Below are 14,932 nucleotides of genomic sequence, written 5' to 3' on the forward strand. Positions count from 1 at the left end.
GGATATCGCCCGTCTTCGATGAGATTTTGTGTTAAAGCTTTTACTCTTCTACCTTGCTCCAGAGTCCAGACCCTGCACAATTAACTTCCAATTGGTCTCCCTTGTGACGGGTTACCATTTGTGACGGATATTTTGTGAGATAAAATGGTAACAAAATGGGTTAGTGGAGAAAGGGGACCACATGAATAGTGTTGCAGAGAGAGAAAAAGTGGGTACTTTGTGAGGTAAAATGGTATCCGTCTTCAGCTTGTAACGGATATGTCATGTCTTCAATGAGAATTTGTGATTAACTTCTCTGTTTTTGTTCTTTTTTTTCAAAAAACAGAGCAAACAGCTGTTAAACTGCAATTACTACAAATTAATCCAGTACAAACATTAAATATTAACAAAAATTAACAAAAAAGATTATTGCATTTTATAATATCAAGAAAATTTCTAGCAAAGCACCTTCTATATCGGTTTCTGGTCCAATTCCACCCATAATTGTAATTGATTCCCAGTTCTCCACTCCACCCACCTTCTCTCTCAATCTTCAAAAACCCAAAAAAAAAAAAAAAACTCCCAAAAAACCACAAAAAAATCAATCTTTCCATTATTATCAATTTGGGTTTGTTTCATTAAATCTTCAACTTTACTCCATTGTTACCCACAAATGATCTGACACAATCTTTCTTCAAATTTCTATCTATTCTTGCATTTGGGTTACTGTTTCTTTGACTTTTTAGCTCAAATCTCAACAAAGTTTGGATCTTTCTTTCCATTTACATCATTTTTTTTTTTTTTTTGCTAATTTTGGTTCAAAATCAGCTAATTTCAGCTCAATCTTCCGGGTTAGTATAGATCTTGAAATTTGATGACATGGGTAGTTTAGAAAACCCTATGTTTTCTTCATTTCTTGTTTTGTTACTGTTTTCTGTGTTGATTAGTGTGATATTAGCAGCTGATTATGTTCCAACTGATAATATATTGTTAAATTGTGGTGCATCTTCACCACAATCTACTGATATTGATGGTAGAAAATGGACATCAGATGTTGGTTCTAAGTTTTTATTATCAACAACAGGTTCATCAACTGATACTGCTGCTTCTCAAGCATCTAGTGTTGATGAAGTTCCTTATATGTCTGCTAGAATTTTTTCCACTAAATTCACTTACAGTATCCCCGTTTCCCCCGGTCGAAAATTTGTTAGGTTGTACTTCTATCCCACTACTTATTCTGGGATGAATGTTAGTAATGCTATCTTTTCTGTTGTATCTGGGGAGTATACCCTTCTGAGCAACTTTAGTGCTGCCCAAACTGCCCAAGCCTTGACCTTTGATACCCTTATCAAGGAGTATTCGATTAATGTCGAAAGTGGACCCTTGAATCTTACATTTACGCCCTCTTCGAATTATACTCATTCGTTTGCGTTTGTGAATGGGATAGAGATTGTCTCTATGCCTTACCTTTATGATAGTTCAACTACAGCTTCCATTGTGGGTCAATCGGGTGTTAATTTTGTGGTTGATAACACGACTGCCCTTGAGAATGTGTTCCGGATGAATGTGGGTGGTAGTTACATTCCGCCTACAAATGATACTGGTCTTTATAGGTCGTGGTATGATGACACGCCTTATATATTTGGGGCCGGAGCTGGGACCACCAATCAGAAAGATTCGAATGTAACTATTGAGTTTCCTAAAGGCACACCGTCGTATACTGCCCCCGTTGATGTCTACTCCACGGTCAGGATGATGACCCCTAACAATAATGTAAACCTTGAGTCCAACTTGACATGGCTTTTCTCAGTTGACAGTGGGTTTACTTTTTTGGTGAGAATGCACTTCTGTGAGGTTTTCGCCATCATCAATAAGGTCAACCAAATAGTTTTCGATATTTACATCAACAATCAAACAGCTATGAGCGGGGTTGACATTATTGCATTGGCAGGTGGTAACGGGATTCCTAACTATTTGGATTTTGTAGTATTTGCTCCAATCAGTAAAGACCCTCAGGTAGATTTATGGATTGCCCTTCATCCAGACCCCTCTAGCAAGCCCCAGTATTATAATTCGTTTCTAAACGGGTTGGAGATATTTAAGTTGAACAGCACTGGCGGTAGTCTTGCTGGACTGAACCCCATCCCACCTCCGGTCCAGGCCTTTGTCATATCCCCTACAGCCGCATCAGGCCATTCGAAAAAGACCATCATCGGTGGGGGTATTGCCGGAGCAGTTGGGCTGCTCTTCCTTGTTGGTTTATTGGGCTGTTTCATCTCTCGTCGTCAAAAGTATGGAAAGATCTCGAATCCCAGTGATGGCCCATCAGGCTGGCTTCCCATTTCTTTATATGGGAATTCACATACTTCCGGTTCTACAAAGACCGCCACTACGGGAAGCTATACCTCTTCTCTGCCTTCCAATCTTTGTCGTCATTTCTCTTTTGCTGAGATTAAATCTGCCACAAAGAACTTCGACGAGTCTCTAGTTCTCGGGGTGGGAGGTTTTGGAAAAGTTTATAGGGGTGAAATAGATGGTGGATCCATGAAGGTTGCTATAAAGCGAGGAAACCCGCTGTCCGAACAAGGTATTCACGAGTTCCAAACAGAAATTGAGATGCTTTCTAAGCTTCGTCATCGCCACCTTGTCTCTCTCCTCGGCTATTGTGAGGAAAATGGAGAGATGATCCTTGTATACGATCACATGGCTTACGGTACCTTACGTGAGCATCTTTACAAAACCCAAAAGCCTCCTTTGCCATGGAAACAAAGGCTTGAAATATGCATTGGATCTGCCCGTGGTTTGCACTACCTCCACACGGGTGCCAAGTATACCATCATTCACCGGGATGTCAAAACCACGAATATCCTCCTCGACGAGAAGTGGGTTGCCAAGGTTTCCGACTTTGGTTTATCCAAGACAGGGCCGTCATTGGATCATACTCACGTGAGCACAGTTGTGAAGGGTAGTTTCGGGTATCTGGATCCCGAGTACTTCAGGAGGCAACAACTAACCGATAAATCAGATGTCTATTCCTTTGGGGTGGTTCTATTTGAGGTCTTATGTGCTCGGCCCGCTTTGAACCCTTCACTTCCAAAGGAGCAAGTTAGTTTGGCCGAGTGGGCTGCCCATTGCTATAAGAAAGGCATGCTTGAGCAAATTATGGACCCATATCTAAAAGGAAAGATTGCCCCTGAATGCTTCAAGAAGTTTGCTGAGACCGCAATGAAGTGTGTTTCTGATAACGGCATTGACCGGCCATCCATGGGTGACGTTCTGTGGAATCTGGAGTTTGCTCTTCAGCTGCAAGAGAGTGCCGAGGACGGCGGAAAGGGTAAACTGGACTTTGTCGAAGGCAAATGTGATGACGAGTGTGGCAAGAAGGATATAGACGCATTACACGGGTATGACGGAACAATGACAGACTCAAGGAGCACAATGAGCATTGGTGGGCGTAGTCTCGCTAGTGAAGATTCCGATGGCCTGACACCAAGTGCCGTGTTTTCACAGATCATGAATCCAAAGGGACGTTAAGCATAATAACGTCCAATCAGTTGTCACAGAGGGTTTGCCAATCGATCTTGTATTAGCCAACTGTAAGAAACTCGGGGTTTTCGTCATCATGCTAATGGGTATTTATTTATTTTTCTTTTTCACTTAATATCTTTTTTTTCTTTTGCCTGTCAGATATTTCATTATTCAATATTAATCTTTGATGTAGTTGCTGGAAGTTGTATCTTTGAAGAGTGAAACATACAAATATTTCTATAAGTACTGTCTTGTATCCTGTTTATGTAACTTATTTCTGGTTATATCAGCTAATGACAATATCACAGTCCGTCCATATATCTACATTTGTCCAAATTTTCCTGGACTCTACATTCCCCTCATGCAATAAGGGAAATAGAGAACGTTTCCGCCCCTCCCAAATCTTTCTAGGCACTGCATCAGATACTTACAGTCTGAGTCGACATCACGACTTATCTTTCTAGGCACTGCATCAGATACTTACAGACGAGTCAATATCACGACTTATCTTTCTAGGCACTGTATCAGATATTTACAGTCGAGTCATCTCACGAGTATGTACTTTAAGTCGGTGTAATCATACGACTATACGAGACCGTCTGATATTAATTTGGTAAATGGTTAAGCATATGAAAGTTGTTAGTATAAGGTTGGTTATGGTCAAATTCGTGATGTGTGGTGTCTCATGTCTGTCCATTAATCATGTGAAAATGAAGGTGATAAAGATAGTTATAAGAAAGTAGGGAGTATGGTGCAGCACCAGCAAATAAGGGTGTCAAACGTGGGTGGGACCCATGATAGGGTGTCATTTGTCAACCTTGTAGATTAATAAATTGTTAAAAAATAAAGACGGCAATCAAGGAAGAAAGAATGAACAAGATTGGAAAATGACATTGTAAGTGGCATTCGGTTGTGCATAGCATGATTATTGCTGTAATGCCTTTGAATTTTTCAACCTTTGATATTTTCTGTTGTTTTTATGAATTTCGTAACTTCGTAAATTATTAGCCGATCAGAGATGGGGACCGTTACACAAACATAACACTACATCAAGACATGTTAGGTTTGTTCGACTATATTACAGATTCATATACGCAAGTCTCGTTTCAAAGATGGCAAAATGGGAATCCACCAGACTTAAAAGCATGTAACACAAATATTACTCTAATGCTTTGATTATTTTGTAGTGTCCTGCAAATCACAATTTTTGGAGATGAGAACATCAACCTCAACTTCTTAGACTATGTACATTGCATCGTGTTTTATCTTTGGCATTACGTGATTACATTGTATTCCTAGCTAAATGTCCTAGAATATAGGATCATAATTGTTGTGTCCATTTACACGTTTGATGATTAATGGCAATGACTCAAGCTCAAGGTAAATTTTCTATGTGATACTCCTCCGACTCAATAGGATGTTTACATTTGCTTTTTTGTGCGAAGTTTTTGGATAACACATTATAAATGCGGTAATAAGCAAGTTATTCCCATTTTACCCTTGTCCTCTATCCAACCACCCACCAATTTTCCTAACTTATTCATACCCCCCACCCACTCATCCAACAAGTCAACAACCTTACACTCATTGTAGAACACTGAAAGTCGTCTCTGTCGCCGAAAATTGTTCCACACAAGACCACTAACTTGTTCACTACCCACCATGACCACCCTTGTCGGACGACTACGTACTCACCACCAAGCGATCAACCCCTTCGCAGAAACATCCACCATTGACGATCTTCTACAATCGTCCAGTCAAAATCGTCTCCCTATCCTTGTCAAATCCACAATCACCACCCAAAAACCCCACGCCCAACTAAACCTGGCAAAACCAACTTGGCTCAAAAAGCTGAAATGAAACACGAAATTGACTTGAATTACAACCCCGAATGTGCTCGAAACCCGAATTGATCCAACACAGCCCGAGCATGACCCGATCCGAAACCACTCAACTTGAAAATTACCCGACAAAATATAACTCTAATTGAACCAAAAAGACTTGAAATGACTAATTTAAAATCACACTTTATAATATTTACGCTAAAATAAAGAATCAATCATCAAAATTAAGCTAAAAATAGGTAATAATACTAAACATACTTTTTTTGGTCTTAATCATTGACCCGAAATAACCCGATCGGCTTGACCAGAAAATTACTCGACCAACATATCAAAACAGATCCGAAACCCCAAATGACCCGGCTCGACTTAATTCAAAGATGTGACACACCGAACTGTCCCGAAATTGAACCGGCTCGACCCGGGGCCCGGTCCGATTGACCCATCATTCGTCACGTCCCTAACTCTAAGATCCTTACCCCCAACCCGGCTATGGTTCGAAGGTGGGATTATTAGAAAGTTAATTTTTATAACATTTAATAATAAAATAATTATTAATTAACTAAATTTTTATAATTGTTTTAATATAAATGAGTTTTTTTGACAACTACTATCACGAGTAATCCACTTTTTGAGAACTGTTACCAAGATAATAAAACTTTAAAAACTCCTACCGTAATCATTAGTTCGGTAAAAAATCAGTACCAATTCATTAAACAAGCCAAATTAACGATTTCAGCCGTTCATTTCAAATCTTTAGATAAAGTCATATTTCCCATTCCTATTCCTATTATACCCTTTACCTCCTCCTTATAACATTACACTCTTCATTAAACGAGGCAAATTAACATTACACACCTCCTTATAACATTACACTCTTCTACTTCATTAACAATTAGTCTCACTATAGACGGATATATCCGTTTAAAGTAAAAGACGGGTCAAATATGCTTAAAGTAGTGACATTTTTGGGCTCCACCATGCAACTCGTTGCTTGTCTATAGACGGATATCTCCCGTCTAGGGGTGAACAAAAAGTGGTCCGGACCGGCCGGTCCGGTCCAGACCGGATACATACCGATCCGGTCTCCGGGTCCCAAAAAATATGGTGACCGGTCTCCGGTCCGGTCCACATTAAAAAATAACACTAAATTTGCCTTATAAATTAGTACCGGTCCGGTCCATACCCGGAAAAAACCGGACCTAAAGGGTTCCGGTCCGGTCCGGTCCGGGTTGTAATACTCCGTATTTATAAGTCTTGGGGTACTCTATCGAGTAGCCCTTACTCTGTCGAGTAAGGGTAAGTTGCGAGATAAAATAGTTTCTGACCTGTTGGGTACTCGATCGAGTAGCTGGAGTACTCGATCGAGTAAGGGGGTACTCGATCGAGTACCTTGGGTACTCGATCGAGTGTCTGGTTTTACGGGGAGTTTTCTCGGGTTTTGTTAATTATGCGATTAAGGTATTTAAACATAGTCGTCATTGTTTTAAATCACTTTTACAAAACCTAAAACCCTGTTTAAGAGAGAAAGCAACCAGTTCATCTTCCTAATCGCATCCTTAGCAATTCCCGGAGTTCAGACGGTCAGTTCTTGTCGTTGTTGGTATCGTTGAGTTCCCTGCGTCGAGGGTAAGCTTTTAATATAATTTTTATAATGTTTTGTTAAGTTTGGTTAAACCCTAATTTAGAGATTGGGGGTTTTGTGTGTAGTTTGTGATGTGTAGCCTCTATGTGTTATATGATAGGAGGATGGTTCGTAGAAGAGACTTTTTGGTACAGCTGTTGATACCGTCTCGATTGTTGTGCTTTCGGGTAGGATTTCTACTCGGTATTAGTCCCATAATGGGATGATTGTTGATGTGTTGAGATTGATTGTTTGATATAGTAATTGCATTGTAACGATTTGTGATTGTGATTGTGATTGGTTGTCTATGGTTCTCGAGATGCGTTCTACCGTGAGTGGAGTCACTTGCGGGAGTGGCTTCACGCCCTAGTTTCGCCCTTCGTGGAACCCGCCACGGAAGGGGATGTGCACATTAATGGACGGGGTTATCGCTCGGTATGATGAGCGGGGCTTAGGTGGGAACGGCTGCGGTCCCCCCATCGGCGGTGGGTCCAAAGTGGACGATCAAGTATTGAGATGATGGGAATTGGTTGGTGTGTGTGTGTGTGTGTGATTCAATTTGTCTGTTTATCTTATTATTGTTATACATGTTGAATTGTGTGATTAATCGACCCGTTTAAATGTTTTAAACATTGTGGTGATCCATTCGGGGGTGGTGAGCAATTATTGAGCAGGTGTGATATGACGCGTATGGGATAGCCGGGATGAGTCATCACGTGGCAGTTAGAAGTCTTCATTTGTGTCGACGAAGTCTAGTAGCTTTGATAATTTTAGTCAGAGACCGTAGAGAACCTTGTAATTCCTTTTATTAGTTTTGGTTTGAACATGTATTCACTTAATCTATAATTACTTTAAAAGTACGTTTCTTTATTGTCTTATGATATTCAGTACCTCGGTCAACCGAGATGGTAGTATCCTTATACCTGAGTGGTCCTGGTAAGGCACTTGGAGTATGGGGGTGTTACAAATGGTATCAGAGCGACGATTTTGGAACCTGTAACAAATGAACATAATGAACATAGGGAGTCTAATAAAATGAACCTGGTGTATGTGTAATGGGAGCCGGTGATGCTAGGTTTTGGGTGAGTAGGCGCCCTCACTTCAAAATCTTGGCCCCATGATACTTAAGCCAGTCACATGGTATGGGAACGTGGAGTCCGTGTGTATATGAGCGACGTGTATGTTAATTGTGTTGTATATGGTTTGTTGAAAGCATGTTGCATGATAGTTGGTTGACATGTTGGTTGGAATCGTTGGAAAAGTATATGAGAATGATGAATGATATGGTAGAAAAAGAAAGTAATTCGTATATGATGATGTGTGATGAAGTGGATTTGTAATGTTGTTGTATTAGCAACATGGAAATAGGATTTGTAGTGTATGGGTGTGGTTTGTGTTATGAAAAGTTATGAAAATTTAAAACATGCGGGTAATACATGATTGAAAGTTGAATGTTATATGAGCATGATAGATGGTAATGTTTGACTTTTGGTAAGTAGTAACATGAAGAATAGAGGTTCAATGATATGTGTTTTATATAACGAATTGGATGAAAAGCATGATGGTTGTTTATAACGTGACACTTGATAACACGAAGTAGATTATTTTGTTAATTGTATGAGGAGTCGCGCAGATTTGAATGCGTAGTTGTAATCATAATGTTGAAATAATAATGAATGCATAGTACGTTAGGGTATGTGAGATAACATTCGGGTAGTATTCACGAGTCTGCATGACTCGATCGAGTGGGTTTGATTCGATCGAGTGGGTACTTGTCGTTATTTTGACCAGAATCGTGTTTTTGGGCACTCGATCGAGTACCTCGGGCACTCGATCGAGTATGGGGTCACTCGATCGAGTAGCCGGGCAACTCGGTCGAGTAAGTCAGAGATCAGAAGGTCTGTTTGGGTTCTGGAGTCGGGGCACTCGATCGAGCATGTTGGGCACTCGATCGAGTAGCCTCAACTCGATCGAGTAGGTTCTGGTACTCGATCGAGTGGGGTCTGTGCAGGTCATATGCGTATTTCGGGTCATATGTTTGTCTTTTGACATTCGTTGCGTATTATGTTTAATTCAAAGGTGTTGTATTATTTCTTGTATTGTTTTACGTATGTGTTGGTCCTGAAGCGTAAGTTACCCAATCTTATGATGTAAAGAGTGGCACTATGATGAGTATGAGTTCGGTGGGGAGGACATGAGTTATATGTGGTTATGATAGATGGTGGAAAAAGAAAAGGAAGATTGGTATAGTTTATTGAGGCATGGCGTACGTTTTGCGAGACGGGATGAGTGATATGATTGTGTGTTGAGTAATGTAAAAATAAGTGAATATAGATAAGGGATGATGTGAGTATAATGAACGTGAGAATGAAAAGATTGAAAGTAAGAATGTGGATAGTGGCAGCTTGAGATGTGTAAAGAGTTAAGGAGGGAAATGGTTAGGAGTCGTGTGGGTTATGGATTTATGTAGTGAAAGTTCGTTTAAAGGGGTTGAGAAGAGTAATATATAGTGAACTTTGTGGAGACATGTCGCGAGGTGTATTTGTAGACAGTGAGTGAGTTTGGGAGGTTTGGTTTATTAAAAGATGAAACTACTGTGTGATTTCCTTGGGTAATTAACGGTATTAAATGAATTCTGATTTCTAGAGATGTAAAAAGGGGGATGCAATTGTTTGAACATTAAACGTTGGTTCTATGGATAGATTAGTGGCAAGTATGAGTGATAGCATAATAAGAGAAGATCCATGGTAAGAAAGAGTGAGATGATGTCGGTAGAAAATAATGGAATTAAGTTTTGGAGCAACGAAGGGGTAACCAGATTTCTAAAGAGTTAGCTAGAAGGAATAAGGAGTTGAACTATTAATTGGTATTATTGAGTGTAAAGAGAAAAGAAGGATAAAAGTAAGCTGAGGAAAATGTTCACCGGAGCTATGTGATATAAAGATAAGAAATCATCGAAATATGTGATGGTATCACGAGGATGTTAGCTAAAGGTTATATAGGAGTTTCAGGGCAACATGATTGGTAATGAGTTTCGAGGAATTAAGGGAGTAAGAAGTTGGTGGAGTATTGGCACGATACGAGATATTTGGTGGAGAGTTGGATGACAATACAAATAAGATAGCATTGGAAATAATGTTGAGGTAATTTTGTGGATGGGTTTGATGTTCGTTATTTGCAATGTTAACCAAAAATGGTAGAAAAACCATGTTATTTTGATATGAGTGTAAGAGATTTGATATACGAGCAGCGGTGGCATTGTGGTGTTATCACTAATGGCTAAGAGTGATGGAATATTAGAAAGGTAGCAATTCTAAAGAGGTTGATTTGGTAGGGACCTGATTGTTGTGCATGATTGTGAGAGGGTATAAGATGTGGTTAGATGAGGAGGACGCTATTAGTTGTGATGGGGCATATTCTGCACCGCTGACCAAAGTCAACACACTGAGCAAGGTCAAAGATATCCACAGCAAGTCAACGACTTAGACTGTCTAGCCGATGCATCCCATCGGCCAACTAGCCAGCGTCTCGGCCTGACAACCTGACGGCCGGGACACATACCCGCGTACTCATATCCAAGACCCTCTGCCGGCCTGCCATAGGTTCATCGGCCGAGGGTAGAACGGTCTTTCCACCTGATAAGCCACTTGGCCACTTGGCCACTACGTGACAAAAGGTGAAAGCCTATAAATACTCCTCAACCTTCTTTGAGGAAAGGATCTCACAACTGAACCTAAATACACTATTCATCTGGTAACATCTCTCTTATCTCTCTACAATACATTCCTAGCCAGTTAGCATACAACTTATACCTCTAAGTTCACTGACTTGGGCGTCGGAGTGGGTACGCTTGGCACAAAGCCAAGCCCTCAGTTCGTTCATTGTTGCAGGGGAGGCCGAGGGAGACGATAGAAGCACGAAGGGTCTAACCCAAGGCATTATTCTACAAGCCACGGGTGGTAACGATACTTGCTCTGGAATTATACCCGGAACAATTGGCGCCGTCTGTGGGAAAAGACACTAGAAGCTAGTCACATTCATTCCCAAACAAAAAAACACAAAACAAAAACCCACCCAAAAAGCTAAGAAAATGTCGAAACAACAAGATGCAGTCGTAACCGACGAAACCGCATTTTACCAAGATGATACTTTCAACAATTCTGGAGTCGTACAGCCCTCCACCGGCGGTGTAATCCAACCGGAGTTCGGGATGCCATCAATACCCGACACGCCGCTGCCAGCCAACCAGGTCACCATCATGGGACATGTGGTTGACGTAGCAAGGCTGAAGATGCTCCTAGACCTAATTAGTAATACGCCCGCTCACACTGTCACGTCGACAAGAGCGGCGGAAACTGTCCGGGAGACCAGGGCCCAAAATATGACTCCGAGAAATTTGAACGGAGCACTAGGAGAAGCCGACCAGTCAAGACGCGGGGAACCCAAAGTGGGCGCGGTAGACCTAAGTCCTTCCCGCACTCGGGGGAGGACAGCGTCCCCGCCACACGAACGAGGCTCACCCCGAAGAAGCCAGAGGAGTCCGACTCAGCAGAGTTGGAGAAGAAGCCCGAGTCGAAGAAGGAGCCCCTCCCGTCACGGAGGAAGGAGCCAGGTTAGGGACGCAAGAAGCCGATCGCCGCGTGTCGTTCGACACATGGTTAGGCAGCCCCTCAACGCCTACGTCTTAGAAGTCCCGGTGCCGAACAAGCTCAAGCTACCACCTCTGTCGTATAAGGGAGATGGTGATCCAGTCGACCACGCTGAGGCTTTCGAGTCTTACATGTCGGTATGGGAGCAGCCCGATGAGGTCTGGTGCCGAATTTTCCCAACAACTTTGCATGGGATGGCTCAGAGCTGGTACAAAGGACTTCCTGACGGCTCGGTGCATTATTACGCCGACCTGAAGGGCGCTTTCCTAGCCCAGTACTCCTGCAACAAGAGAAGGGCCGTAGAGACATCTGACCTCCTGACTATCAGACAGGAGGGGGGCGAGTCTCTCCGGAGCTATGTGAAGAGGTTCGATGGAAAAGTCCAGCAGATTCGAGAAATTAATCCCGAGCTGGCAGCCTTCGATCGATGAAGGGCCTCCCACGGGGAGCCTTAAAGAACGAGCTCATCAAGAGCGGAGGCCTAGGCCTGGACGCCGCCAGAAAGTTGGCCGACCAGGCCATCAAGGTGGAAGACTACCACAAAACCTGGGAAGATCCCCGCGAAGCCGAGCACTCCGAAAAGAAGAGTCACAGAGCGCAGGGACGGCCCGGGGACGAAGGACGCCGCGACAACAACGGCTCGCGGTCCGAAGGAAGACGCCGCGAGAATAACAGATCACGGTCGGACAGATCCGACCGGAAACAAGACTCGGCGGGCGCCGGGTGGAATTCAGGAACGTACCACCAGAGGCGGTATAGTGAAAAAACCCCTCTCATCGCATCGCCCGCCGAAGTCTTCGCCCGAGCAAAACGAGGGCCGAAGTGGGAGAGACCCCCAAGCCAAAAAGTGACGGTGACACGAGCCAAGATCGTGAGTACCACGGCCACACCGGCCATTTAACCAACGATCGCCGCCATCCGAAGAATGCCATAGAGGAGCCGATCGGAAGGGAAGCCTCGGCAAGTACGTTGCAAAAGGCCAAAAGACCGACGCCGGCGGTTCAGATAGGAAGTCCGTCTTCGAGCGAATTGGCGTGATTCATGTTGTCATCGGGGGCAACGAAAACGGAGGGTCCGCTCATGGGCACAAGCGGCACCTAAACGAGCTATACCAGGCCATCAACTTTGTGCCCAACTCAAGGATCCCCTCTGCAAGCATCCCCGATATGACTATCGGAAGAAAGGACTACGAAGGGGTCATCGCCCCTCACAACGACCCGCTTGTAGTCAATTTGGACATATCCAACCACCTGGTCAAGAGGTGCCGATTGACACAGTGCATACACGAATATCATGTTTAGGGAGTGCTTTCTCGGCCTTGGCACGAAGATCAAGGACTTAAGCCCCCGCACCAACCCCCCCTATACGCTTCGGCTGGGCGGCCCTGGTGCCGCCGGGATCAATTAGACTCCGGTGACGTTCGGCGAAAAGAACGCGGCTAAAAACGTCCTAGCCGAGTTCGTCGTCATTGACGGCTCGTCCGCCTACAACGTTCTCATAGGCCGAGTCACCCCGAGCGAGGCCGACGCAAGAATGTCCATCCGGGCCCTAACGCCGATGTATGTCTCGGACCGGGGGAAGCGCATAAGCTCGTCTCCAAAGACGAGAAGGATGAGGTGGTCAACGTCCAGATAGCCGCCCGAGGTTGCAACATGCAATCCCTCAAAGAGGCGAAGAAGTCCGAAAAAGGAAAAAGCCCGTCCTTACAACAGGGGGGCGACCTCATGGATACGACTAGTGGCTGATTGGGGGGATGTGCCTGTGATGAGCCGTTAGGGCATTGGTAATCTCGTAAAATTTATGTAGCTGCGGAGGTGTCCGAAATAGCGTGGACACCCGACGCATGTTTTTCTTTTTACCTAGTAAAAAAAAAAAAAAAAAAAAAAAAAAAAAAAAAAAACCATCCAAGCCTTTCATCAAAGCAGAATTTTGCCATCAGTTATCTATCAAGAAACAGAACGCCGGCTCACCTGTCATACCGACAAGAGCGGCAGTCTCCATCAAGAAACTAGCGCCGTCGCAGTCACCCCAAGTAGTAGACGCCACGGCAATCACCCCAAGAGGTTTGATGCCGTCGCAGTCACTCCAAGTGGTAGACGCCACGTAACACGCTATCGAGAAACGTACGCCGCTCACACCTGTCATACCGACAAGAGCGGCAGTCTCCATCAAGAAATTAGCGCCGTCGCAGACACCCCAAGTAGTAGACGCCACGGCAGTCACCCCAAGAGGTTTGATGCCGTCGCAGTCACTCCAAGTGGTGGACGCCACGCTATCGAGAAACGTACGCCGCCACACCGTCATACCGACAAGAGCGGCAGTCTCCATCAAGAAACTAGCGCCGTCGCAGTCACCCCAAGTAGTAGACGCCACGGCAGTCACCCCAAGAGGTTTGATGCCGTCGCAGTCACTCCAAGTGGTAGACGCCACGTAACACGCTATCAAGAAATAGACGCCGGCTCACACTGTCATACCGACAAGAGCGGCAGTCTCCATCAAGAAACTAGCGCCGTCGCAGTCACCCCAAGTAGTAGACGCCACGGCAGTCACCCCAAGAGGTTTGATGCCGTCGCAGATCACCCAAGTGGTAGACGCCACGTAACACGCTATCGAGAAATGTACGCCGCTCACACCGTCATACCGACAAGAGCGGCAGTCTCCATCAAGAAACTAGCGCCGTCGCAGTCACCCCAAGTAGTAGACGCCACGGCAGTCACCCCAAGAGGTTTGATGCCGTCGCAGTCACTCCAAGTGGTAGACGCCACGTAACACGCTATCGAGAAACAGACGCCGGCTCACACTGTCATACCGACAAGAGCGGCAGTCTCCATCAAGAAACTAGCGCCGTCGCAGTCACCCCAAGTAGTAGACGCCACGGCAGTCACCCCAAGAGGTTTGATGCCGTCGCAGTCACTCCAAGTGGTAGACGCCACGTAACACGCTATCAAGAAAGTACGACGCACACACTTTGTCATACCGACAAGAGCGGCGGTCTCCATCAAGAAACTAGCGCCAGCTCACACTGTCGCACCGATAAGAGCGGCAACCACCCTCGTAAGGCGGATACCACGACAGTAACGGCCGTCGCACACTACGTTCGCAAAAGCAAAAGTGTCTTGGAAGCATTGAGACACAGTCGAGATACACACTTTAAGACGGCCCCGGCCAGGTCAAGACGGAAACGAAAAGAGCGCTCAATTAGGAAGACGGGAGAACTCTGACAAAGATGAGATAAAGACCTCGGCCAGGCCGAAGGCGAAAGAAACGAACTATTATTAGAAGATAAGTTACAAGAATTACAAGTGAAAAGA

The 14,932-nt window shown here is 44.3% G+C and overlaps 1 protein-coding gene across 1 annotated transcript; it reads left to right on the forward strand.

The window, feature by feature from the left end:
* Positions 1-291: 291 nt before the first annotated feature.
* LOC141647586 (receptor-like protein kinase FERONIA) lies at positions 292-3,818 on the forward strand. Its single transcript, XM_074455834.1, has one exon. The coding sequence runs from the start codon at positions 859-861 to the stop codon at positions 3,511-3,513; it is 2,655 nt and encodes an 884-aa protein (XP_074311935.1). The 5' UTR covers positions 292-858; the 3' UTR covers positions 3,514-3,818.
* The last annotated feature ends 11,114 nt before the right edge of the window (positions 3,819-14,932 follow it).

The sequence above is a fragment of the Silene latifolia genome, chromosome 3 (assembly GCF_048544455.1).
Source record: "Silene latifolia isolate original U9 population chromosome 3, ASM4854445v1, whole genome shotgun sequence".
NCBI classification, from domain to species: domain Eukaryota; kingdom Viridiplantae; phylum Streptophyta; class Magnoliopsida; order Caryophyllales; family Caryophyllaceae; genus Silene; species Silene latifolia.

What these genes read in the sequence shown, in the direction of transcription:
- LOC141647586 (XM_074455834.1), top strand. Translation starts at nt 859, where the DNA reads ATGGGTAGTTTAGAAAACCCTATGTTTTCTTCATTTCTTGTTTTGTTA.